We start from the raw sequence: 24,917 nt of genomic DNA on the forward strand, positions 1-24,917 counted from the left end.
AAACTGTAGCCCGCTTTGGATGCCTTGCCAAGGCGGCGATATAGAATCGCTAAACTGTAAGGGATGACGTAGTGTGAACTGCGCCACTGGAACTGGAGAGAAGGGGAGCGTGTTAACCCTTTTATAACCAGAGTCGGGAGGGGATACTAACATGGCCAGGAAGAGAATCCCAACAGGAATTCTTACGAGGGCAGCGTCTGTCCGTCTCCTAGCAACCAGAAAAACCAACGGCAGGCAGAGGGCGCGCGGGGAAGGGGCAAGGGGAGCGCGAGGATACGTAAGCCGAACGCGACGGGAGCTGGTTTGGCCCATATGTCGAGTTATCGCGTCGCTCGCCTAGTTGTAACCGCGAAGAAGAAGAACGAGGCCTCCTCTGCGCCCGGAGGGAGGCGGTGCCCGCGACCAGGGGCAGGATGCCGGAGCGCTGCGGGTGAGGCTGCCGCTCGAGCTCCCTCCGTTTCTTGGCTGCGCCCCGAACCGCCCTTCCCACCCGCCGCCACAGCTCAGAAGCCTCGTTCCGCGGGTTCAGGAACTGAGGAAACCCCGCCCTCGGGCGCTGGGAGGGCCCGGGAGCGCCCGTCTCCGCTTCCCCCGCTTCCCTCCGGCAGCGTTTGGGCGCCTCGGGCCGCGAACGGGGAGGGAGGAGAGACGGCGTCGTGGCGGCGGTTCTCCTCCTCGAGGGTCGCCGGGTGGGTGTGGCGCTGCCAGGCGCGTGCTCGTGAGCTCGGGGAGGAGGAGGAGGAGGAGGGCGGCGCAGCGGGGCTGCCTTTTGCTGCCTAGCCCAGAGAGCAGCTTGGCAGGTGCCCAGCCCCCCCCCCGGGTCCGGCTACCCTGCTGCTCACTGCGGTTTCTAGTGGATTTGGGGCCGGGTCTTCCGATTCTCTTTCTCGTGAGCACGTTCCGTTTCAAAACAGAGTTTGGAAAGTAAAGCTGTTGCCCTGCTTTGTGGGGCCTAAGTGGCTGTGCTAAAACTAGGGTCCGGAAACCCAAGCACGGTCCAACCTCGAAAGGGCTTTGAGCCGCTTGTTTATCTGTTTCGTCAAATATATATATGTATACCGCTTTATTGTGTTAAAAAAAGCGCACAGACACACAACCTCAAAGCGGTTTACAAAACCACTTGTTTACAAAAAACACTTGTGTCCCATATTATTTTGAAGAGCTGGATTCTCCTGTGATGTCAACCTAGGAGGAGGTTGGGGTTAGTAATCGTAACTGTTCAGCTACCTCTTGGGTTTCCCCCCCAAAAAAGAGTGTTGTAATGTTACTTGTTTTTAACAAAAGATTGATATAGGTATATCAAACATGCTTTTCTTTACATGCTCACTGTGGTGAAATAGTGAGGAGAGGGTTGGCTTTTTCTAGAATTACAGGTTAGCGAATGGTTGAAACATTTGTTTTAAGGAGCTTCTTTCTGCTTGTTTTTGTGTAAAAAATAGGTACATTGGATGTGACACCCTTTTACTTTTGTTAGGTAAAAACAAGTTTTGCCTCGGATTTATTATGAGCATGTGATACTTGGTTGCTCATGAATCTCAGTTATTCTATATATAACTTCTAGAAGTTTGCAAAAAATGAACTGCAAAGTAAATAAGACTTTCACAGAGTGTGCCGTGGTCTTGCAATGCTTACATTTAGCATTCTCATTATGATTTTGCATCGTATTCCTAGGAGTCTGTTGTATCCCTGTGTATCTGTTTTAGGAAATTAAAGCATTTGGTCTATTTACTATTTGGCAGTTATTAAAATGATTTGTAAGCGAAACTACTATTTCTCAGTCCTTAAAGTACATGTTAGTAAGTCCTTGTTTAAAATACATATATTTAAAACTAACATGGCAATTTGCATCTTAAATTATAGTAGTTTCTGAACCACATGTATAATTTAGGAAGTGTGTTCCATGTTCAACCTTTTAGATGCTCTTTATTAAATCTTGCTGTGCACTGTTATTTTCTGGATGGCTTAACATGAATAGCCAAGCAATTCATGAGCAGCTGCTGCATTTTGGTCTACAAGGTTTTAATATAGCAGATGCATTGTGGTTGACTGTAGTTGCATTTTGTGTATTACAGTTTCTGTTCACATACTGTAGTAAGTATATTCATAGGGGACTAAGTACATTTGCCTTTCACTTTTAATAAATTGCTAACAGCTATGCACCAAGATCTGTACAGATACCAAGACCAAAATTAATTCATCCAATGTTGATTATTTCATACTAATACAGTACAACGTTTTTAAATGTGTTTATCAGAAACTCTCCAAATAAGTGGACCTGCCTTTCTTCTTGGATGCTGAGCTAAAGAACGTCATCATGGGCCAGCAGCTCTCAAGCCAGACACACTCTGCTATTAATAAGCTGCCAGAAAAAGTAGTCAAACATGTATCCCTGGTTCGAGAAAGTGGTTTCTTGACATATGAAGAATTTTTGGGGAGAGTAGCTGAAATGAATGACACGTAAGGCTTTTACAGGTTATTCTTTTGCATTTAAGATGACTCAATATTTGAAAGAACATCCTCCTTAACACTACAGGCAACTCCTTGTTTGCGCATATTCAGAACGTGCCTGACCACCCACACGTGTGCCATTTTTGGCTGTGGAATGACTGACATGTGCAATGATCCAAAATGCAACCCCTGCACAAATGTGGAGTTGCTTTTATTCCAAACTGAATGTGTTAGCTGTTTCTGGTGGTGGTGGGAAACCTCCTAATGAAAGATATACATTGGATGTTCTATTCAGTGCTAGATATGAAACTTTATTAAAAGTACTAGGTGTTCTGTCTAGATGAGTAAAATATAGTCTAGCAGTTTACGTTATCGTTGAAATGTGCATGTTCATAAAATTCCACATGAATAGTCATTTTAATATGATGCAGAGAGGGAAATCATTGTGGCATCTAACAATAATGTAGTGGTGTAAGTTGGTTTTGGCTACAACCCACCTTATGAAGTGTATGTTAATAAAGTTTTTTAGCCAGCATATGTGTAGAGGGAAGAATAACTAATTTCTTTGGCAAGGTACTATATGCAGCTGCCATCACAGTTTACAGTACTGGGTTAGATGGACCAATGATCTGTAAGGTAACTCCATATATTCATATTCTTTAATTGAATTAAAATATTTGCCTTCTGTAGGGACACAGATGAGGATGAGAGATAGGAGACATGGGTAATGTGTTATCTTAGGAATCCCAAGCTGACGGAGATTTCTGAAAGCTACATCGTCATTTTATTGTGTATTAAAATATAGTTGGTAGTTGTACAATCTCGAGGATGTCTGTTTCTTGTGTACGTACTAGAATTGGATCTCTAGATTAAAGTGTAGACTATTGGCTGTTCTCATTTCTAATCTAGATTGAATTGTGTTTTACAAATTAATCTCATACTGTGAAATAAATGGATGTTAAATAATTTCAGAACTGCCAAGTTGGGTTCTGGCCAGGACAAGCACTTGTTATTTGAAGTACAGCCAGGTTCAGACTCCACTGCTCTCTGGAAGGTAGCTGTTCGAGTAGTATGTACTAAGGTAAGTTTGTAGAATGGTAAAATTTCTGTAAATGTTGAAGCTGGGGGGTGGGACATTTTCCCTATATCTTTGGTGGGAGTGGAACAGATATTTTTGGAAAATTGAGATATATATATATTTACAATACTTTGTTACTTTAGGAACATAAAATGTGTCATGTATAACTTGGTTTCCCATAGAACTATAATGCTGGGTATATTAGAAGCACAGTTTATTCAGACAATAATTGGAAATTGAATTATTTTTTAAGTTTTTGTTACAAATGGAGTTACAAGCCACTGAACTGTAAGGAATCTAGTATCTCTTTGGTTCTGCCAGCTTATGGGGAGGTGGCAAAAAAACAAACCCAGAAACCATCATTATAGTAAAACAAATTATTACTTATTCAGAAAATTATTATGTCTTCTCCTGTCCTCAATAGTGTCAAGAGCTGATAAAAACATAAAAAGAGCTGATAAAAAGAGGTGAGGGGGAACAAAATTAAAATGATCAGTACATGGAATTTAATCAGTCTCTTTTTTCCCCTAAGCTTTCACTGTCAGTTTCTATTTCTTCATATTTGTCATCCTATTTATCATGGATTTCTAAAAACTGAAAGTTTGCCATGACTGCAACAAGTTTCTACCCTTTCACATGTCAGTGTATTTCTTGCTCTGATGTGTTTCCAAACAGATCAGTTTTTCACATGCTGCAGAAGATGGAGAAATCTTAAGTAGATAAGAAGCAAGATGAGTCAGAGGCTGTGTTGGGCAAAGGCCTTGTTTGTGGGAGGGATAAGCTTGGCAGAATCCCTTATTGCATTCCTTGGCCAAATACCTGAATATATTATTATTATTATCACCATCATCATCATCATCATCATTTGTTTATATAGCGCCATCTACGTACATGGCTCTAAACACATTTAAGATAAGAAATTATACTGGGGGTGGGGCTCATACGATCTAAAACAATATAAACAATGCAATAAAATAAGTAGAGCAGCAGCACAAAATCCAGGGTCATTAAGGGATCCCAGTAAAAGAGTACAATCAACCATGTCAAAGGCCACAAAAAAGTCAAGAAGAATAAAGATGGAATGTAAACCCTTTGATTTGGCAACAAGAATGTCACTAGTAAGCTTCATAAGCCATCTCAGTAGAGTAGAGAATAAAATCAAGGGCAAACTAAAATAAAGAAAATCCAGGCAGCAAGAATAGTTTAGACGCAAAAGGCAGCAAAGAGATGGGACAATAACTAGAAAGAGAAGAATCACTAGATTTTTTTTTAAAGAATAGGAGAAGCTGTATCATGTTTGTATATTAGAGTGAATGAGCCAGAAGAAAGAGACATAGTAGTCAGAAGACAAGATAGAACCTGATTAAGAGGACAAGTAGCAGGATTGGAAGAGTCCAGCACACTGGACAGCTCCTCTACAGAAGATGAAACAGTTGAAAGACTAAGGCAGGCATCCCCCAACTTTGGCCCTCCAGATGTTTTGGACTACAATTCCCATCTTCCCCGACCACTGGTCCTGTTAGCTAGGGATCATGGGAGTTGTGGGCCAAAACATCTAGAGGGCCGCAGTTTGGGGATGCCTGGACTAAGGAATGGAGAGGGAGCCCATAAAACCATCATGGGAAAGGAACAGAAACAGCAAAACCAGTATGAACAGTATGAATATTACTATCTCAAAAAGTGGCAAAATCCTGAGCTGAGAGGCAAGGAGGAAGAGGCAGTGCCAGTGGCGTCACATCACGTCACATGGGGAGGGCCAGAGGGCCAGTGGCCCCAGGTGCAATTGGGGGGGGGTGCATTTCGCTTTTTGCTGCCTTGCCAGCCCCTAAATAAAATATTTCAAAAACAAAAAATCCCCATGGTGGTGGGGAGGGGAGGGTTAAGAAAAAATGTATCCAGATTTCCCCCCCTCCCCCGGGGAGTCACATCTCTGTAAGTATATGCAAGTTGTTAATTCTCTGATTCATCTCAAAATATATTGAGAACTCAAGATATTCTGGTTGGACTTTGGTCCCATACGTAACTACTTTTAAAGTCTCGGTGTTGTGTTGTTTAATGCAACCTTTACATTCATCCAAGTCACTAAAAGGGAAACTATATGGATGGCCTTTCCAATGACAGGGTCATTGTGAGCATTCTTAAGCCACCAACAGTGTGAGAAATCTCTGATCTTTGTTCCATCTTCGAACTCTCTGTTTATGTCCTAGTTGGAGTGTGTATGTTTATAAACAAAGAATGCTGAGCACAGATAGTGAGGTGTTGAAGCAAAAATGGTAAGACTTCTTTCTGTATATTTAGATAAACAAGACAAGTGGTGTTGTCGAAGCATCAAGAATCATGAACTTATATCAGTTCATGCAGCTTTATAAAGATGTCACGAGTCAAGCAGCAAGTGTTCTTTCGCAGAACATTGCCTCAGAAGGAGCTGCAGAGGATCTGTCATCTGTTGCATCTTGTCAGGCCAGCATTTTGATGGGAAGGTATCTCAGTATTCTAAGAGATCCATTTATGTTTGAAGTTGAGCACACAACTCTCTTCAGCTCAATTATGTATACATATTCAAATATATTCTCTCATATATATATGGGAATAAAAGTTTAATGATTGTACTAGTAAGTCATCTCAACTTGGATGACAGTACATTAACTATTACAGTTACAAATTTCTGTTTTGAGCTGTGTGCAAATAATACATTAGTAGGTTGGTACTGCTTAAGCAAGGACTGCCTTGAACTGCAAAACACCTGCACTGAATGAGCACTTGGGAGCATGTTTCAAATTTTCTTAAGAAAAAGACACGTTCTTCCTGCAAAGAGCTTGTATAATGAAAATCATCTGTTTTGCAACAGAAGCAAGTCTATTTGCCATGTAAACTGGCTATCCTTTTTGAAACGTTGCTTGAAGCATAGTCTTTCTCCAGATATGACCTGTTTCCACTTTTACTGAAGGTGAACTCTTGAACAAATGCACACATGCTACCTTGAACAGGTTGCATAATGTTCTTATATTTCCTGTTAAAGACTAGTACAACTACAAATACAATAGCAGCAGTGGAGCCCTAAGTGTGTCTGTGCTTTTTGCCTATAAAGAGCAGAATTACTTTTTACTTCACATGGCATTACAGAATCTTTTCCTTTTCAAATATGTATGAAGCAGTGCTTTAAACAGCAGTGGGTTGCAGACTTATGATGATCTAAGGTGTTTGTTTGGAAACAAAATGTAATGGCTTGAATAAAATGGAAGCATTAGGCCACCTATGGCCTTAATAACTCTCTGGCATTGAATCAGTGGCCAACAGTAGGAACATGGGGAAATACTATTTTTTAAATTAAAGAAATACTGGTTTTTTTATTTTCATGGTACAGAAGATAAATTTTGAGAAAACAATTGTTAACAACAAGTAACTTGTCCTGATAAAAGTACATACTTTTATTATGCTATATGTTAAAGTTTCATTTGATTACTCTAAGAGATCACACCACATTTTCCCATGAGTGCTGGGTGGATTCCTGCCACAGTCTGAACGATTTATGTATTCAATAAACATTTGCCATATGTTATAAAAGGAATATGGATTGTGTTTGCCCTTTGCCGCTCTCACCTGGCATGTTAGTTTCTCAGCCAATGCTATTGACCATACTCTGTTATACCAAGAAATCAATGTTCAACCCATCACCGGTTTTACAACATCTGGCTCTACCATGACTCTATTTTTGAAACACTTTCCCCCTCCCTATTTTATACATAGGGGTGGCCAATGTGGCACCCTCCTGATCTTATTGAACTTCAACTCCCATCATCCCTGACTGTTGTCCATGCTAACTGAGGCTGGCATGCTGTGGTGGACACTATGCTGGCTACCCATGTCTGGTTTAAATGAACAGTGTCATATAGTGATAGGCCCACATGAATCTCCGGTTTACTGAAATATGCTGAAAAGGGGATAGGTTGTATCTTGGTGCTAGAGCGCTTGCCTTGAATGCAACAAGTCACAGGCTCAATTGCCAGCATCTCCAGCCAGAGCCCAGGGAGGGCCCCTGCCTGAAATTCTTGAGAACCACTGTCATGAACTAATGGTCTGAGTCAGGATAAGGCAGCTTTCTATGTTCCTAGGAATCATTCTTCAATCCATATTCCTTCAGAATGTATTCTGTTACTTCCTTTTGCTTCAGCTCTTATGTTTATTTGATGTGATATGAGTGGTTTCATATCAACCCTGGGTGCACATTTCTGCAACAGTGATTTTAGTAGCTGTGAATTTTGTGCGCAGACTTATCTTAGGGGATGAAAAATACCTGATATTTAGATCAAATATTCAAATGGAAAACAGCAGTTGACATATGATCATAGAAAAATAAATACAGAGTACACAAGAAGTGGGAATAGATTCAAGGACATAAAATGCATTTCTTGATCTCGTGCACAAAAAATAGGGTACCAAGAACTTGACTACTATAGGAAAATGTTTTCTTCTGGGCAGTGGAATATCATAATATGATTTTGTGTGCATACTATAATAATGATGTTTGTCCTGTGTTTTCAAGCACATGTTAGCTTTATTTTGTGTTCAGAGCTGCAACAACAAAACTACACCAGTAGTGAGGCAAACCCCAGCATTGACAGTCGTCTAGACATTCTCTTTATTCTTAGTGGGGAGAATTATGATTTTATTTGTCTCTGTATTTAAATGATGCATATTACTGCTAGTACTAATACTGTTTAATGGGAGTGCCTTGGCCAACTTGCATCTTGCAAGCATTTTGTCCCCAATCCAGAAAGACAGGCCTGAAAGTGCTCTGCCTGGAAACTGCTGGAACCAGGCAAGAACACATTTCCCTGTGTTCAGATGAAGTAGAAGCAGTAGCCATACATGTATATATGCAGAAATGCACAGAGATCAAAGGTGGCTAGCCCACATGAATTGTGCTCACTTACAAATGTGGAGAAGCAATGAATCCACCCTTTCTGTGTGATATACTCTGATTTTTAACACTCAGCATATATGATGCTGATTTATTTATTTAAAACATTGGTACCTTGCTCAAGGTGACTAACTGCAAAATCAAACCATAACTTAACAATTAATACATCCGTTATGAAAACATTAAAACACTAAAACAGCCGTAGAAAAGCAATAACAATATACCAGCAATAACAATTATTCCAAACAAACAAAAACTTAAAACTATTTCAGTGAAACAACTAACTAGAAGCCAAAAGCTGTCTTTACAAAGATTGGTTTGGATAGTTTATAGAAGGCCATTAAAGAGGAGTGTGAGATATACCTCCCTTCGAGAAAGTTCTCTTCTCTATAATTGTGCTCCGGAAGCTAGTGGTTTTATATGTATTGGTTTTATATTGGATTTGTTTGTAGAGAGCAGCTGTTTTGTATGCAGAGAGGTTCCATTTGCATGCAACAGGAGATTGCTGGATCAGACCAGCTGAGATAGGCTAGAAAACCTAAATGTAATGCAGTAGGTATTATGTGCCATAGCCACCCATGGAATACAAACATGCACAACAAAAATAAAAGTTGATACAGAAGAAACATGCTGAGCAATGCCAAAATATAAATTTATCCCACTTCTAATTGCTATGATTGGGAATAATAGTTTTATCTGTATTGTAGAGTGAAACAGCTGACTGATGAGGAAGAATGTTGCATTTGCATGGATGGACGGGCTGATCTGATCTTGCCATGTGCTCACAGCTTTTGTCAGAAATGCATTGATAAATGGTAAGTTTGTGACACAGGCTCTGATTGCATTATACTGTGAAGTGGTCCTGTGAAATTTGACCAGTTTCCCTAGAAATAGGGAATAAATTCACTGAAAGGCATTGAAATAACACATCATTAGCTTTGTCTTCTAAACAAGAATAGAAACCATTGATTTTGGTAGATAGCATGTGGTAAGGGATGTGTTATGTGGGAGCAACAAGCGAACTGGATTTTGGCAAGAAAATGTGTTCCTTTGATGGGCATTCCCGGTTTAATCTCTTAAAATATAAAACCCTCAGGACAAATGCCTGGCAAGTTGCTAATGTAATCTCCAATCAAATTGCTGTTCATGTTTTATGTCGGCATCAGTCTGCATATATATATTTAAAACAAAGGACTGAATTCAACTGAACAGTTGCACTAGCTGAAGCCAGCATGAGTCCTAATTACACGATGTGCCCCCACAATCAGACCAGTGCACGGGGGAAGGGCAGAGCAGAAATGTGTGCATTGTAAGTCTTTGCATTAGCACAGTTTTGACTTCCACCCAATGTTGACAGTGTTCAGATGACGGAGAAACTGTTTCAAACTGGAGCTCTTGCTCTGTTTTGAGTATGGAGTTACCTCAGAACCTTAAAAATGAGGGTTTGAAGGTATTTTGAACTGTGGTTTGTATCTGTATAAATTTTACTCAGAACAGACCCATTGAAATTAAGTTAGTCATGTCCATTCATTTCAATTTCCATTCATACTTTTGAGTATGACTAAGATTGAATACAACCCTATGAAATTATTACAGCACATTATACCTATATACCTTTAACTAATGATGCTTTGTAATAGGAAACAGCTTCTAAGTATCCAATAAATGATATGTCTTAATAGAATTGCAGCAGGGGAGATAGCGTCTGCACTTAGGGCAGCAGCCACCTGTGGTGTAAAGCAGATTCAGCTTGACTCTATTCCAAACTTGTTGTTGTTGTTTAGTCGTTTAGTCGTGTCCGACTCTTCGTGACCCCATGGACCATAGCACGCCAGGCACTCCTGTCTTCCACTGCCTCCTGCAGTTTGGTCAAACTCATGTTCGTAGCTTCGAGAACACTGTCCAACCATCTCGTCCTCTGTCGTCCCCTTCTCCTAGTGCCCTCCATCTTTCCCAACATAATAGCCAACTGGACAAAATGCTTTATGTAATCTGGTTTCAGGATTTAAAGCCTAAAATCTTGTGACACTTTTTAAAATAACTACAGTCTCATCTTCTAGTCTGTCTAGATTACGAAGATAAACAGGGCTGCCAGTTCCATTTGAAAACTGAATGGAATCTTAGGAATCTCTAGAGGGCCCTGTTGGAATAAAATTTTAATAAAAACATTCACGGAACTGTTAACATTTGGGCATTGGTGATTTCCAAGATGAACATAAAACAGCATTGTTCTTTCATACCACAGCACTCTGTTGTTTTACCAGGGATTTTTTTATTTGACTCTGGAAGGGGATGTTACCAGTCTACCTAACACTGCTAAATACCTCCTGCAAGAACACTGTTCAGTTTTGACACAACAGCTTCAGGATGTCCACAAATTGAGAAGAATCCACAGTGCTGCCCTTTGAATTGAAAGATTTCAAGGGAGGTCATAAGAGGAAGGGGGTGGAGGGAGAGAGATGGGAAAAGGAAGTTAAGGGTGTATAGATTGATTTTGTGTACCCTAATCACTGATTATAGAAGAAGCAATTGTTTTAAATTACGGGAAGGAAGGTTGGATTTGGATTAATAATTGGAGAAGATCCCATTTGGGGAAATTCCCAATGATAAAAGCAACAGAATATAATCAGTTATAGGGGTACTGTTCCTTGGTGGATTTCAAGAAAAGGCATGCTAATCACGTATTGAGGATTGTTTGGGTATTTCTCTTCTATGGTAGTTCTAACACACTGCAGTAAATCTTCTCTAGCCATACCTGTAATATTCCATTCTATCTTATAAGCAAAAGTAGCAGTGGGTATTATTAATACTTAAACTGTGTGATACTAGCATTTTTCTTCTGGCTTGTTACACAGGAGTGGTCATCACAGGAATTGCCCTATATGTCGTCTGCAGGTGACTGAAGCCAATGATTCTTGGGTGGTATCAGATGCACCTACAGAAGAAGATATTGCTACCTACATACTCAACATGGTAGATGAGGCAGGCCAGCCTCACAGACCCTGACAGGAACAAAGCCCATTGCCTTGAAATCATAAAAGATTTCATTTATTCTTTCATTTCCTCATTGTATTGCTTTCTATAAAAGTCATAGGTCTTTAAAAGTGACCCATTTGTCTATGAGCCAGTTGTACACGTTTATAATTTTAAATACTCATCAATAATTTCTCTGCACATAGCACCTGCAGAAGGATATGTTCAGAGTTTTCTTACTTTCTTTGAGACACTGGAATAGCTAATATTTGAGTTCTAGTATAAGCTCTTCTGTGATCATTTGTTGAAACTGAATTTCATTATAGATGGTCCAGAAGAATGTGGGAAGTTGCTGAGGGCCTGTTGTTCCAACACACAGAAGCAATCCTTCTTTATGCAAGTATGTGTTTATGATGCTCATGCCTGCCTGCTTACATGAATAGGAATTTGCCCCACATTTACATTTCAGTAACTTCTACTGGCCGCTTGCGGCTTGCTTAGTATTGACAGATGCTTCCTTAAATCACCACTAATTGCAGCATGTTGTTTTGAGACAAAATTTTCTGATGGCACACTATTTTGATATAATAATAATAATAATAATAATAATAATAATAATAATAATAATAATAAATTTATTATTTATACCCTGCCCATCTGGCTGTGTTTCCCCAGCCACTCTGGGCGGCTTCCAACAGAAAAATGAAATAAAATAATCTATTAAACATTAAAAGCCTCCCTAAACAGGGCTGCCTTCAGATGTCTTCTAAAAATCTGGTAGCTGTTTTTCTCTGACATCTGATGGGAGGGCATTCCACAGGGCGGGCGCCACTACCGAATGGCTTTTGCATTCTTGTTCAGGGAGAATGAGTTGTCTAGTCAACATCAAATAACTTCAAAAAACTTCCCTGGTTCACCAAGTCAGAGCTGCTTGCATTCAGGAATAAATGTGTTCACACCTTTACTGATCACAGACAACCCAAAGTTTCTGATCACACAACGTAGCATCTGGCTTTCAAGCTTTTCTAGACTTCCATTGTTAAATCACCAGTACGTATAACCGTAAAAAACCCAATATGGTGATCTGAGGTAAATAGATGGTGCTAGACTCCTTTCTACAGGTGCAATATGCTTTACTGTAACAAGAAGGAATGTGTTCTTTGACCACACTTGCTTTGCTTTAATGTCTTAGGGAATCTGTAACCCTGAAGCCTGTACTACTTGTTCTCAGGAGTATTGGTACCAGGACTGGATCCAGGTTTAAGGGTGGCACTCAGAAGAATGTCTTGTTTTGGGCCCTCAGATTACTTTGTTACATTGGCAGATGGCTGCAAGCAACCATTTTACATTTCTAACAGCATCCTGGAGGAACTGTATGGAGGCATAATGGAAAAATTTAAATGACAGCTTAGAGGAGGGATGGGGAACCTTTCTAGCCTGGTGGTCCAGATTGTTAATGCCCCCACCTTTGTGCCGGAGTTTGGCAGGTGGCCAGTGGCTGGAGCTGCACACCTGTCAGTTGTCTGATGTCACAATGATGCCTGGTGACATTTTTGCCCATAGGGGTCTACAGAAGCCTCCTTCAAAGAACGGGGCAAGAGAAGACTTGGAGTAGAGCTTCTGAAAATGTTCACAGAAGCCACTCTCAAATGCTGTCTTGCCCTGCACTTTGAAAGGGGTTTTGCAGGCAGCATGATTGGCAATGTCTGCAAATACCCTTTTGGCCAAACTCTACCCTTACCTGCTCCACACCTGGGATTGCTGAAAATGTGTGAATTGTAATGCTGCTGTTTGAGATTATGCTAAAGTTTTGCAGATACTTCAAGTTACTTCCAGGTTTAAAATATTGGTTAAAGACTTCTTGTAGAATATATCTGAATTTTGTATTACAGAATATGACAGATATTTCTGGCTTGTTTGAAGCCATCAAGTTCAATCTAGACAATTACAATATGGCAAAAGTTGTTTCCCCCTTCTATTATGACTTGCCAAAATGAGAAATTAAGACAGCAAATTAGACTACTGAATTGAACTCCAGTGTTAGGTTGTAATCCTGATATAATTTTCTTGGAAATAGTTCTCACTGCTAATTGATGAACTTCAATGTGTTTAAAATCATAGTGAAAAGTGAAGGATTTGGGGATTTTTTTGTTGATTGTAAAACTGATCATGTTAATTTTCCCCACCCTTGTCCAAAGTATTAAGAATTGGCAGAAGTGCCTAATGTTTTAACAGCAAGCGTTTTAAACCTAGTAAGCTCTTAAGTCTTCCTTCTCTAGTGAAGATTATCTTATCTGTTGTTAATATGACTAATACTTTGATTTTTTTAAATGCTAGGGTAATATTCAATGCTAGTCCTACTCAGAGTAGATGCAGTGAAGTTAATGGACATAGCTAACTTACGGTAGGTTCATTATATTCAGTAAGTGGACTTGAAGTAGGACTAATTTGAATACAGTCCATTGAGTCCTAGATAAAGCCCTACATACCAGACTCAAGCAGTTTGAAATTGGCTCTGTTTGCATGTCATAAGAAGTTGACGTTTTAATTGTGAACTTGCCTGCCCCCTCCCATGAGCAGTAAGCCAGAAATAAAGGTTTGTTGTGACTTGCTGTGTGTGTAGCAAAACATATCTACATTTCTACCACATAAGCCATAGAATGGATTGTTCAAACAAGGTGGGAAGAGAAAGCATGGTAGAAGTGGAGGTGTGTTAATGATTAAACTTACAAAGACAAACTGGCTTGTTTTGAAATGCTAACAAGTCTATGAGTATATGGTCTATAATGTAAAGATGCAGGGGTACTTGTGAGTCTAACACTAATAATGAAGCTTGTAAATAGGTGTAAACTTTGTGATATGTATAGGATTTTAAATTAATACACAGTGGTGGAAGTACTGTAAAATGTATCTTGTTAAAATGTAGGCCACTTTACTCCTCTGTGCTACTACTGTTCCTCTCTTCTGCCTCCATGTCACTGTAGTTTTGTCCCTGTCCCTGTCTCTGGGTATTAAAAAGACTGGCAGCTCTCTAAGGCTATGAGAGTTTACTCCAAAGCCCATGGGTAAAGATGCAGTTCATCACTGAGCAGCTTTCCCATGTGCTCCTGACACACACCCTGCACATGGCAAAATTACAAGGCTGCTCGAACTTACAGATGAGCAGTAGTCAGCTAAACTATCCCAATAGTGCAAGGGTTTCTGCTTGTGCAATGGGACCCCACTGCCCCTTGTGCCTTCAAATCTGCTGCAGAGTTGGGAGAACCAGTTGAACAGATTTAGGGCACTCACAGGAGGAAATGGTCCATTATGCAAGCAAGAAATCCTTGCTGTACTGTATATTGGATTTCACCCAGTATGTGTGTTACCACCAAAAACACCATTTACGTTAAAAACTGTAATATAATTCAACATTGGAAGAAAACTTGATTTGTCAATTTAATAATGTTGAATAGTTTTAGAACTATGACTTTTTTAAACAGTGAATTTTCAGCAAAAGTTGAATTATGTGTGACCAAGAAAAAATGCATTACTTCCCTGTTTTGCATTAATGTGAATATTTCTTAAGGGTTTGATAAAGAGTGTTAATAGCTATTAAACTTTCCAATGTATTATATTGTTATGAATATTGTGCAATAAACACTTCAGTCTCCTTCAGCTTTGTGCAATACTTGAAAATCCTGCCACCAGACCTCAGAAGAGAACCGTTTCTTATAGAGAAAACTGTTGTGTTTATTTCAATAAATTAGTTGTCTGCATAGGTATCTGGTCCCTGAATGCAGGCGTTTACACTGGAACATAGGTGCTGTGGTAAATAAAAATACAGCAAAAGTGGCTATGGGTGTAATAGATTGCTTCCTTTAGTTCTAAAGTGTTGCTGCTTTAACTGTAGGTCCTGAGGGATATAGTTAAATCAGGGTAGTATTTGTCACATTCTTTCACCACCATTTTTATTTATTATAAGTGAATATAATCTTCATTTTGGCTCTTCTGGAAAATTAAATCTAGCAATGGAAGGGTTCTGAAACCCTGTTTATCTTAGCCTTCTAGAATACAGAGGTTCCAGCTGGGAAACAATTCATAAACATCTACTTAATACTGTATACTAGCTATAATGAAGACGTGTCAAGAAAATGCTTGTCCTTGCTTAATGTTCAAGGGTAGGACACTCCATAACCATAAAAATAATTCAAAAGTATGAACTTTCCACAAATTCCTAGGCCCGCTTACTCAAGAATGAATGCTTAAGCTCAGTGGGACTCATGTTTAGGATTGCTGCTTAAGTTACCTAGTGCACAGAGTGGGCATGTCAGTCCAAAGATAACAGGTGAGAGGGGGGGGGAAACAAGCTCTCCCTATACTTAACCTACTCCATGGATTTGTGAGAAGATGCTCAAGATAGTGTTTTACGTTGGAGAACGAAACCTAATACTTTAAAATATTTAGTAGTTCTTTGTTTAAAGTAAATCACATACACCCCCCCCCCAAGCCTTATGACAGGAGTACGGTATGTAAACAGCTTCTCCAGTGCAACAAGGTGCTGTGACACTGTTTTAGTACCATAGCAGCCATTCTATTTCACTAGAATGTAAAACAACCATAAACCTTTAATTAAAACTAAGAAATCTTATATAATTTTGTAGTTAGCACAGCTGGGATACACCATGTGACCATGTGTATAGCAGCCTTAAGGGAAGTTTTAAATGCTGACTTTTCTGCACATACTCTCTTAATTTCTTAATACAGTAAGCCAGCAATTTACATGGGGGTTACGTTCCGGGGACTGACAGATTAACAGTGCTGGACAGCCAAGGGAGAGAGGACTTCTGAGAAGACATACATAGGACTGCTCTATAAGAAAACATAATGGTAAATCAGCATTAACATTTATGACTTATGTTGCTAGTTACCAAAAGACAATTAAAAAGATTTAATGAAACTACAAGAGCAATGGCCACACCTACAATTTATTGTAGTTTTTTTTTGTGGGGTATAGACAGACAAAATGTAGACAAAAGGATAAGTGGTGAATAGGTTTTCCTATCGTGCAACCAGGAAAAACATGCAGCTCTTTGGTCATATTCTTTTTCTTCCCTACATTCATTGCAATACCGATCAAAGAGTGTACACAAACTAGAGATTAAAGTGCCATACATCCTTGCCTACTGCTAGCTAAGCATGGCAAAAGAGGTGCATGTGTGCTACCAGAAGCTGCAGCATGTTGCTTGTTTCAAAGCAGACACGTATCCCAGATGCAAACACTATAAATATTTTGCCTAGATTCAGAGTGCACTTTTAAACGTTTAATGCAGCATAAAGAAGATTCAGACCCTGCATCTGAATATGTACAGCAGCCCTAACTATGCTTACAGAAACTGGACTTGGCAGCCAAGTCGGACGCAACATAAGACTCCTGATCACCAGGCAGCTCTCCCCCCCTGCAGTTGCTCAAGTCCTCTTATGTTCATACACTTCTGTCCTTTGCACGATACTGTGGCTATTTTGACAGTGCAGTAATCTCTTCTGTCTTCATTGCATCTGCTAGGAAACTCAGCTCGTTGCATAGGTTCTCATATCTGTAAGCCATCCGAATCTGTGCAACATTAGTCTTTCGAATGTCATTTCCTTCAGGCCCTTCGCTGGAATAGTTTGCCCCAATGCATTTCTGCTTTTCCTAAGGATGAAACAACGTTTAAAGATAATTATCAACTTAAAGTTGCTTTGAATGTTAAAGGAAATGCTTTTTTTTCTTTTAAAAAAAACCCATTAGGGGTTGGGTTGGATAAGAGATGTCTCTCCTACCCAGCAAAAGCAAGAAGGATGGGGACGGAGGGGGACTAAAGATCCGTGGTTGCTCCCAGATGATGTTAGATTACAACTCTAATCACACTTAAGAGTTGGCCATGCTGGCTGACCTGATGAAGTTTAAGTCCAGCAACATCTGGAGGGCAACATGTTAGCCACCCACACCATGGATGGAGTCATTTCAGCAGCAGCATTTATTCTGGCAGAGGAAAAAACTGCCAAAAAGAAACAGCAGCTAAGGATGGGAAGAAGGTAGATGGCAGTAATACAGTCTTCAGTTGTAATGCCATATTCTGAGGGATTGTTGACCCAAAATGGCTGACATCTGGAGGCTGCTTTGAATAGCTTCCAGTAGCAGCTTCCTTGTGCATGTTGCATAGTGCCTAAACACATGGATCTGGGATGATTCCATATCACTGCACAGGGGGCATTTATGGAGGTAAGAGAATAATTTCTCTGGTCCTTGAAATGCGTTCCTACACAAAATGGATTTAAGACAATTCCATGGGAGCCATTTCATACGGCCACCATGTAGTAACCATTTTGTGATATAACTTGGCCTCCACTCACTCTCTAACCCTGGGCAGTCAGTCGCTCAATTTCCCCCTCTGTCATAGTATAAGAACCCAAACAGTCAGGATATTCTGCCACTGGCTTCCCTTTCAACTTTCAGACTATCCTATTAGATGATAAATATGCATCCACATGTTTAATACAACATGACTGCAATCCCGATTCCGATCAGGCCTCCAGCTGCACTCAGATTCTAGCCTGATGTGTAACACAAAAAGCAGCACATACAAAACAGAACTTCCTGCAGCACACGGAATTTACCTTATGTGACAAACCACTTTGTAGTACACTGTTCCTTGCTAATTCACACAAGTCACAAGTGCTCAGTTTCCACACTTGAGCTGCTATGGCATATTCCTCCATCAGTGCTTCCTTCAAACATAAAACATAATTATTTACTAGCTATGTAGGCACACTCATATACGGTACTTGTAAATAAGTTTTGTTAAGAAAACCAATGGCTATTGGACCATCTCAAGTGGTGAGATAATTGCTGAGAACTGCAGACATCATTGCCCACTGAGTTGTAGTTCTTAGGAAAGTATGCCTGGAGACGGACAATATATAGGTATGTTTATGGATTCAAGATTTAGGATCTAAGCACAAAGCAAGGAAGCAAACAGAAAACCAGCCAAGAGCCAGGTGAGTCATTGGAAATGAGTGGTTGAGGACCTGCAGGATTCTAAGCTCCCTTGTTCCCTTGGCATCCCATCAAAAAGAACCCTCAACTATGCAAAGTCCTGGGATTGACATAGTTAATTCCCTCCTACTGAGAGGAGGGAAAAACTGTCCTCCTGACTTCAGCAATCCAACAGGCCTTAGGAAATGACAGTATTTTTCTCTCTCACACACAGCTAACAGGATAGTTCTGGAACCGACTGTCGGACTATGAAATATTAAACACCAGTCAAACTCAAGAGTAGACCCACTGAAGTTAGTGAACATGACTAGCTTAGGTTCATTAATGGTCATGATTCTACCCTGAGTAGGAGTTGAATAATATATCATGGCTGTAACCCTATGCTCATTGAATGCAGAAGGACTTTCTTCCACGTAAACATACATTTGACTGGGCTACTTATTGGGTTGATGGGGGTGGGGATTTAAATTAATTCATTTTGAAATGCAGTGAACATCCAAAATTACTTACTTTTGTATAGTGGAACTGCATAGGGTCATCTGTAGACAGAGAAACAAGGAGTCCCTTGTGTAGAAATTCTCTGAGTGGGTTTTTTGAATACTCCAGGAATAGGCTGTTGTTGCTAAGAGGGGACATGGCAATGGGGATTTGTGCAAGATAAAAAAGATACTGGAGAACTGGACTCTGGACAAAAATAACAGAAAAAGCCATTATTCATTGGTACAGAAAGATAACAGGAAAGGAGATATTCAGTCAGAGGAAATGGAAAATGCTGGACTTCAATCATTAAACTTGGGAACATTTTAACCCTTCCTTTTCTTCCTAGTATTGTGACAGCCGTACTATTACTTTGTGTACTTTACAATTATCTGTTTTAAAAAAGTTTATTAGCAATTTTTTTAAAATTAAAATACATGGGATATTAAACAAATGATTTACCATGAACTGAAGTGTTAAATATAAATGCATTCTGTTTGTAACAATTGAACTGTGAATTTAGCACAACCCAGCCCCTTAAAAGCCAGGATTCTGCAATGCAAAACCTCAAATTTTGACCAAATGCTAGCCCCACATTCAGTGACCAAAGTGTGATTTTGTATATGTAACCAAAACTACATTTTCCTTGTTACAGAGTCTGTATTTTGAGAAATTACCTGAGCTCCAAGAAGGCAGAGAACAGGCATAATAAAGCATAGGTGGATTCAGAAAGAGAACCAGAAACAACAATGGCGTACTTAACTGCTCTCATAGAAGGGCACACAGTTTTGTTTTTCTAACATTTAAGGCAGAGGTTTCCAAACTTTTCATGTTGGTGACACACTTTTTAGACATGCATCATTTTGCAACATAGTAATTCAGTTTTGCTAGAAAAACAAGAGGTTAAACTAACCCCTTTCCAGCCCCTGGAGGAGTGCAGGGAGTGTTCGCTTGACACACAGTTTGGAAAGCTCTGACAAAGGTTTCTAAACTGGATATTAAAATTGTACAGTATTGTCTCAAGTCTGCCACCCAGTGGACAATTGTTTTAAAAATTTATAGATGACATCTTTCATATTTGCTGACATTCTAACGCTCTAACCCTATATGGTTATATTTTATACTTGATCCAAAGGGCTGTACCTTCTTCAGCAGCAATCCATGGGAAATGTTGTCGGCGGTAAGAAAAGCTGACACCAGGTGAGTGATCGATCCAGCTTCTCCACAATGAGGCCGAAACAGGAAGGTGCTCATGCCTCTTTCCCTACAGAAATTTAAAATAAACCAAATTTTAAAAAATGGTCATCATGCACTCACACTTTGTAACTGATTCCCAAGTAATTATAAAAAAACTTGTATTATGCAAGCTCACAACATCTGTTACATTATCAAACAAACTGCACCTGAGACAATGAATGAAATGAGGCCTAAGGTCAGGCATCCCCAAACTTCGGCCCTCCAGATGTTTTGGACTACAATTCCCATCATCCCTGACCACTGGTCCTGTTAACTAGGGATCATGGGAGTTGTAGGCCAAAACATCTGGAGGGCCGCAGTTTGGGGAGGCCTGCCTAAGGTGATAAACAATCCTGTGAATGTTTATCAGAAGAAAATCCCCCTCTCTGAAAGGCCAGCCCCACCATTAAGAGAAAACTAAGGGCTAGTTATTATTATTATTGGCAGCTAACTGTTACTGAATTTATCTTTTTACTGTCATGGAAGGGCAAGAGGTGCTTGTGGGGTTTTCCACCTCAAGTGACAAAAATAATTTGGCTGGTCTGGGCCATGATACATCTTGACTAGGGATGGGAAAGTGCCATTTGCTTCTCTGCTTCAGGCAGCAAAAAGTATTGGGTCAGCCCTGCTTTACTGTGCCATAGCTGCCAAGTTATCCCTTTTTTAAAGGGATTTTCCCTTATGCTGAATAGGCTTCCTCGCGAGAAAAGGGAAAACTTGGCAGCTATGACTGTGCTCAGTAACGCTTACTCCCCATTAAGTGTGTTTACTATTGCATCCCAAAGGACTCATTTCAGGCCACAAGGTAACTAAACTGTGGGCCAATTGTAGTTTCTGTGGAATAACAGAGGCAACTTTCCCCTTAGCATTACAACTAATCCAGAATGCAGCTGCCAGACTGGTGATTGGGAGCAGCCGCTGGGACCATATAACACTAGTCCTCAATTATCTACAATGGATCCCAGTACATTTCCAAGCTCAATTCAAAGTGTTGGTGCTGACCTTTAAAGTCCTAAGTGGCCTCAGGCCCTGTACAGTGGTACCTCAGGTTAAGAACTTATTTCGTTCTGGAGGTCCGTTCTTAACCTACAACTGTTCTTAACCTGAGGTACCACTTTAGCTAATAGTGCCTCACGCTGCTGCCGCGCACACACAATTTCTGTTCTCATCCTGAAGCAAAGTTCTCAACCTGAGGTACTATACCTGGGTTAGCGGAGTCTGTAACCTGAGGTAGCACTATATACCTAAAGAAACTTCTTCACCCTCAGCATTCAGCCTGGGCACTGAGATCCAGCTCTGATGGCCTTCTGCTAGTTCCCTCACCGCAGGAAATTAAAGTTACAGAAGGCCTTCTCGGTAATGGTGCCCTCCCTGTGGAACGCCCTCCCATCAGATGTCAGGGAAATAAACAAATATCTGACTTTTAGAACACATCTGAAGGCAGCACTGTACAGGGAGGTTTTTAATGTGCAAGGTTTCTTACATTTTTAATATTTTGTTGGAAGCCACCCTGAGTGGCTGAGGCAAATAAAATAAATAAATAAATAAAGGCATCAGCTTGAAAACAAACATAAGGCAGGGAAGATGCATGTCTGTGAGTTCACCGATTTCATCATATTTATTAATTGCAGCAGTTTCCTTCATTCCCATACCAAAAACAAACAAACCCAAAGGAGCAGTTAAATCACAAGACTGGACAGCAAGCAAGTTCCAGTGTAGTCAATTTCACTCCTACAGTTTTTTGTGTTTTTTTTTAAAGAAAATGTTCTCAAGCAAAAAATGTTCAAGACTAAATTAATTTAAAATATAAAATGTTATTGAAATGGTGGGGCATTTCTTTTCTTGGAAATACAGGTTGCTTTGCATTATTATTTTTTAAAGGGTGGATGAAAGCACATGCAAAAACGGGGAACATGCTACACATGTCTTACTGTGCCAATAGACAAAACTAATCCTGGCAAGACAAAGAAGAAGATCACTAATAATGCTATGGACACTACTTTATAGGCGTCAGTGATGTTTTTGGCAGACATCTATTGAAGAAGTACTGATTACTTCTACAATCTACTGAAAGCTAGTTTAGGCATCTCCAGATGCTGCCTGGAGTACAACAAAATCTTGCAAAGTGTGTTTGATCCAGAAACCATAAGTTTCTGTGTGTCTGTACATTAGGCCATGTGTGTCTGTACATTAGGCAGTTGATGGATCTACAACAGAGGGGGTTAAGCTTTTTCAGGCTGATGGACCCACAAGACTGGTCAGTAATGTGTGTGTGTGTGTGTGTGTGTGTGTGTGTGTGTGTGTTAGGCACACAGGGGGGCAGGAAAAACCTTTTGAAATCACACTATTGCAGTGGGGAGCACAAAGCAGAAGTCAATACTTTAAAAAAACAAGCACTCTGTTTTACTGTTTGTTAAAAAAAAAGGAGTACAAGTATGGACAGGTCTTGGGGGCTGCAAAAGAACCCTATTGGGTGGGCCAGAAATGGGCCAGCCTACAGGCCTCAAGTTAGCTGCTCCTGGTCTATGAGATTGCCTACCGGTCTCTTAAAAAAACACTTTTCATCCCTAGCCAACAAGAGACACTACATGTACAAAAATATGCTGTTTTCATACTTCCTCAGACTGCAAAGTGTGACACTAGGGCCAGAGCTGTGAATGTGCAGTCCTGGTTAGTTTCTTCAATAGTACCAATTGTCTGCCTAGATGACATGAGCAGGGACAGAAGAGCTGGATTCAACCTCTTCTTCTGGCCCACAGATGATCAGCCCTGTTACAGAAGCTGCCACCCAGGGCTACTCATGTGCAAACCTAACCTAACGGATAAGTCTGCACAGCGCTGTTTTGCCCAATCATTTCCTCCTTTTGGACTGAATTGGTGGTCTTTAAACAGCCTTAGAAGTAGAATCAGGAATAGGCATTTGCGGGGGGGGGGGAGAGCTCTAGAAAGGAGATCATAAAAACACTCACATTGAAGTTGACAGTGTTAGTCTGATTTAAGCTACGCTTCAAATTCCATGTTATATCTTTCTACTAAAGATGCAGAGATAAGAAGATATAAAACGCTACTACTTACTTTCTCAGGTTGTTCAGAACCATGATGTTTATGTACATGTAGTACAAGTAATAGCTATATGGAGGATTTTTTTCACTAGTCCAGTTATCAGGGTTGGGGCTCTTGTCAGAGAACATGTGGTCACTATGTTTGGATTCATCATCCACACTATCAAACCCTGTCACCTAGGAATAAAAAACAAACAGATGTGTGTGTGAATCAACTTCATCATGAACATATATATATATAAAGTCAGGGCTTGGCTAGTTGTCTGTATGGCAAGTCGCTACTACATGGAGTGAGCACTCAGGTGTTGCTGCTTGTATCTTAGGCCAGAAATTCCACAATTTTTCCTTTTCCTTCCAGATACCAAAGGCAGAAGAGATTCCACACAATCCAACACAACTGAAGTGTGTGCGCTTAACAGTTAAACTACAACCAAGAAACATAATCATTATACTGTTTTGTGATAGAGCGGGGAATACATATCTGAATGCCTTTATTGCTTTAATCTGTGAACCAGAGTCACAGCTGAACCCAAAGCCCAATTTGTAATGGTTTACTTAGAAACAGTTCAGCTTCCAGCCATATAAAACTGGTGTTGGACTAGCTCGTTAACAGAGCAGAATGTGCATGTTTACAAAAGAAATGTTGCTGTCAATGAAAATGGCTACTATAAATAAAGTCCCCATCGCACCTGGGTAATATTTATTTTAATAGAATGTTCTTCATGCCCAGGGTGTCATTATGCTGAACGTTTCCCAAACTCCCACATCACAGGACTGACGGCTGCTGAGCAAGAAAACACTTTGGGTATGTGATGAGAAAGTCCTACTGCAGCCTTCCTTAAACCCATTGCACAGCTAAAGCATTGCAGACTCTACAGAAGATGTGTGGGACATGAGAGTCCAGATGATGGACTCTCATCAGCCCCAGCCAGGATGGCTAGTGGTCAGGGATGATGGGAATTGCAGTTTGAAGCATCTGGAGAGCACCAGGTTGGGGAAGGCTTGCCTACTGAAAGGAGGAAGGGTGGAGTTTTACATGTGGAGCCAGTGGCAATGCAGTGGTTTTAGTGCTAGACTAGTACTTGGGAGACCAGGCTTTGATTCCTCACTTGGCTATGAAGCTGACTGGGTGACCTTGGGCCAGTCACTACCTCTCAGCCTAACCTCCCTCACAAGAAAATTGTCCAGTAGCACCTTAGAGACCAACTAAGTTTGTTCTGGGTATAAGCTTTTGTGTGCATGCACACTTCTTCAGATACACTGAAATAGAAGTATCTGAAGAAGTGTGCGTGCACACGAAAGCTTATACCAAGAACAAACTTAGTTGGTCTCTAAGGTGCTACTGGACAATTTTATATATATATTTCTACTGCGTCAGACCAACATGGCTACGTACCTGAATCTAGGGTATCTCCCTCACAAGGCAGTTGTGGGGATTAAATGAGGAGCAAGAGAACTATGTAAACTGGCTTGAGCTCCAAAGGGGGAAAGGTGCAATAGAAATGCAACAAACAAACATATGAATAATAATATACAGGTGTCGACACTTGCTGCAACTCTACCTCAACCAGACCTCAAAAACTGCCTAAGTTCACCTGCCACAAGGATTGTTTTTCTGGTGGCATCCTGGGGGGCTTCTTCTCACATCACTTTCATGGAAGAGGCCCGCTGCATTCCTGTACCATGCATGTAATGTCAGCAGTA

General features: G+C 40.4%; 2 protein-coding genes across 10 annotated transcripts in view; one reads left to right on the plus strand and one right to left on the minus strand.

Moving 5' to 3' along the window:
* Nucleotides 1-276: 276 nt before the first annotated feature.
* RNF141 (ring finger protein 141) lies at nt 277-15,760 on the plus strand. Of its 5 annotated transcripts, XM_035119253.2 has the most exons (8): nt 277-430; nt 2,255-2,457; nt 3,421-3,529; nt 5,825-6,006; nt 9,155-9,262; nt 11,303-11,342; nt 11,747-11,820; nt 12,613-15,760. In XM_035119253.2, the coding sequence occupies exons 2-7, from the start codon at nt 2,315-2,317 to the stop codon at nt 11,774-11,776; spliced, it is 612 nt and encodes a 203-aa protein (XP_034975144.1). In that variant the 5' UTR covers nt 277-430; nt 2,255-2,314; the 3' UTR covers nt 11,777-11,820; nt 12,613-15,760. The 5 variants fall into 5 exon arrangements, 4 of the variants coding, with proteins under 4 accessions (XP_034975144.1, XP_060131667.1, XP_034975116.1 ...); XM_060275684.1 differs by having other exon boundaries at nt 11,747-15,760; XR_004692789.2 differs by having other exon boundaries at nt 278-430; nt 11,303-11,820.
* Nucleotides 15,761-16,369: 609 nt separating this feature from the next.
* Nucleotides 16,370-24,917, minus strand: part of AMPD3 (adenosine monophosphate deaminase 3) — a 34,382-nt gene continuing 25,834 nt past the window's right edge. For all 5 annotated transcript variants that reach the window (XM_035119177.2, XM_035119186.2, XM_035119209.2 and 2 more), the window contains exons 11-15: nt 23,227-23,390; nt 20,059-20,179; nt 18,949-19,122; nt 18,060-18,170; nt 16,370-17,094 (exon numbers count right to left, since the gene is read on the minus strand). In XM_035119177.2, the coding sequence (XP_034975068.2) occupies nt 16,918-17,094; nt 18,060-18,170; nt 18,949-19,122; nt 20,059-20,179; nt 23,227-23,390 (747 nt within the window). In that variant the 3' untranslated portion in view covers nt 16,370-16,917. The remainder of the gene's footprint in view (nt 17,095-18,059; nt 18,171-18,948; nt 19,123-20,058; nt 20,180-23,226; nt 23,391-24,917) is intronic.

The sequence above is a fragment of the Zootoca vivipara genome, chromosome 1 (genome assembly GCF_963506605.1).
Source record: "Zootoca vivipara chromosome 1, rZooViv1.1, whole genome shotgun sequence".
NCBI classification, from domain to species: Eukaryota; Metazoa; Chordata; class Lepidosauria; order Squamata; family Lacertidae; genus Zootoca; species Zootoca vivipara.

Excerpts from the sequence above, each read along its gene's own strand:
- RNF141 (XM_035119225.2), top strand. The coding sequence starts at position 2,315 with ATGGGCCAGCAGCTCTCAAGCCAGACACACTCTGCTATTAATAAGCTG. Across the intron at positions 2,458-3,420 it reads GTAGCTGAAATGAATGACAC|AACTGCCAAGTTGGGTTCTG; the intron begins GTAAGGCTTTTA and ends AAATAATTTCAG. Across the intron at positions 9,263-11,302 it reads CAGAAATGCATTGATAAATG|GAGTGGTCATCACAGGAATT; the intron begins GTAAGTTTGTGA and ends CTTGTTACACAG.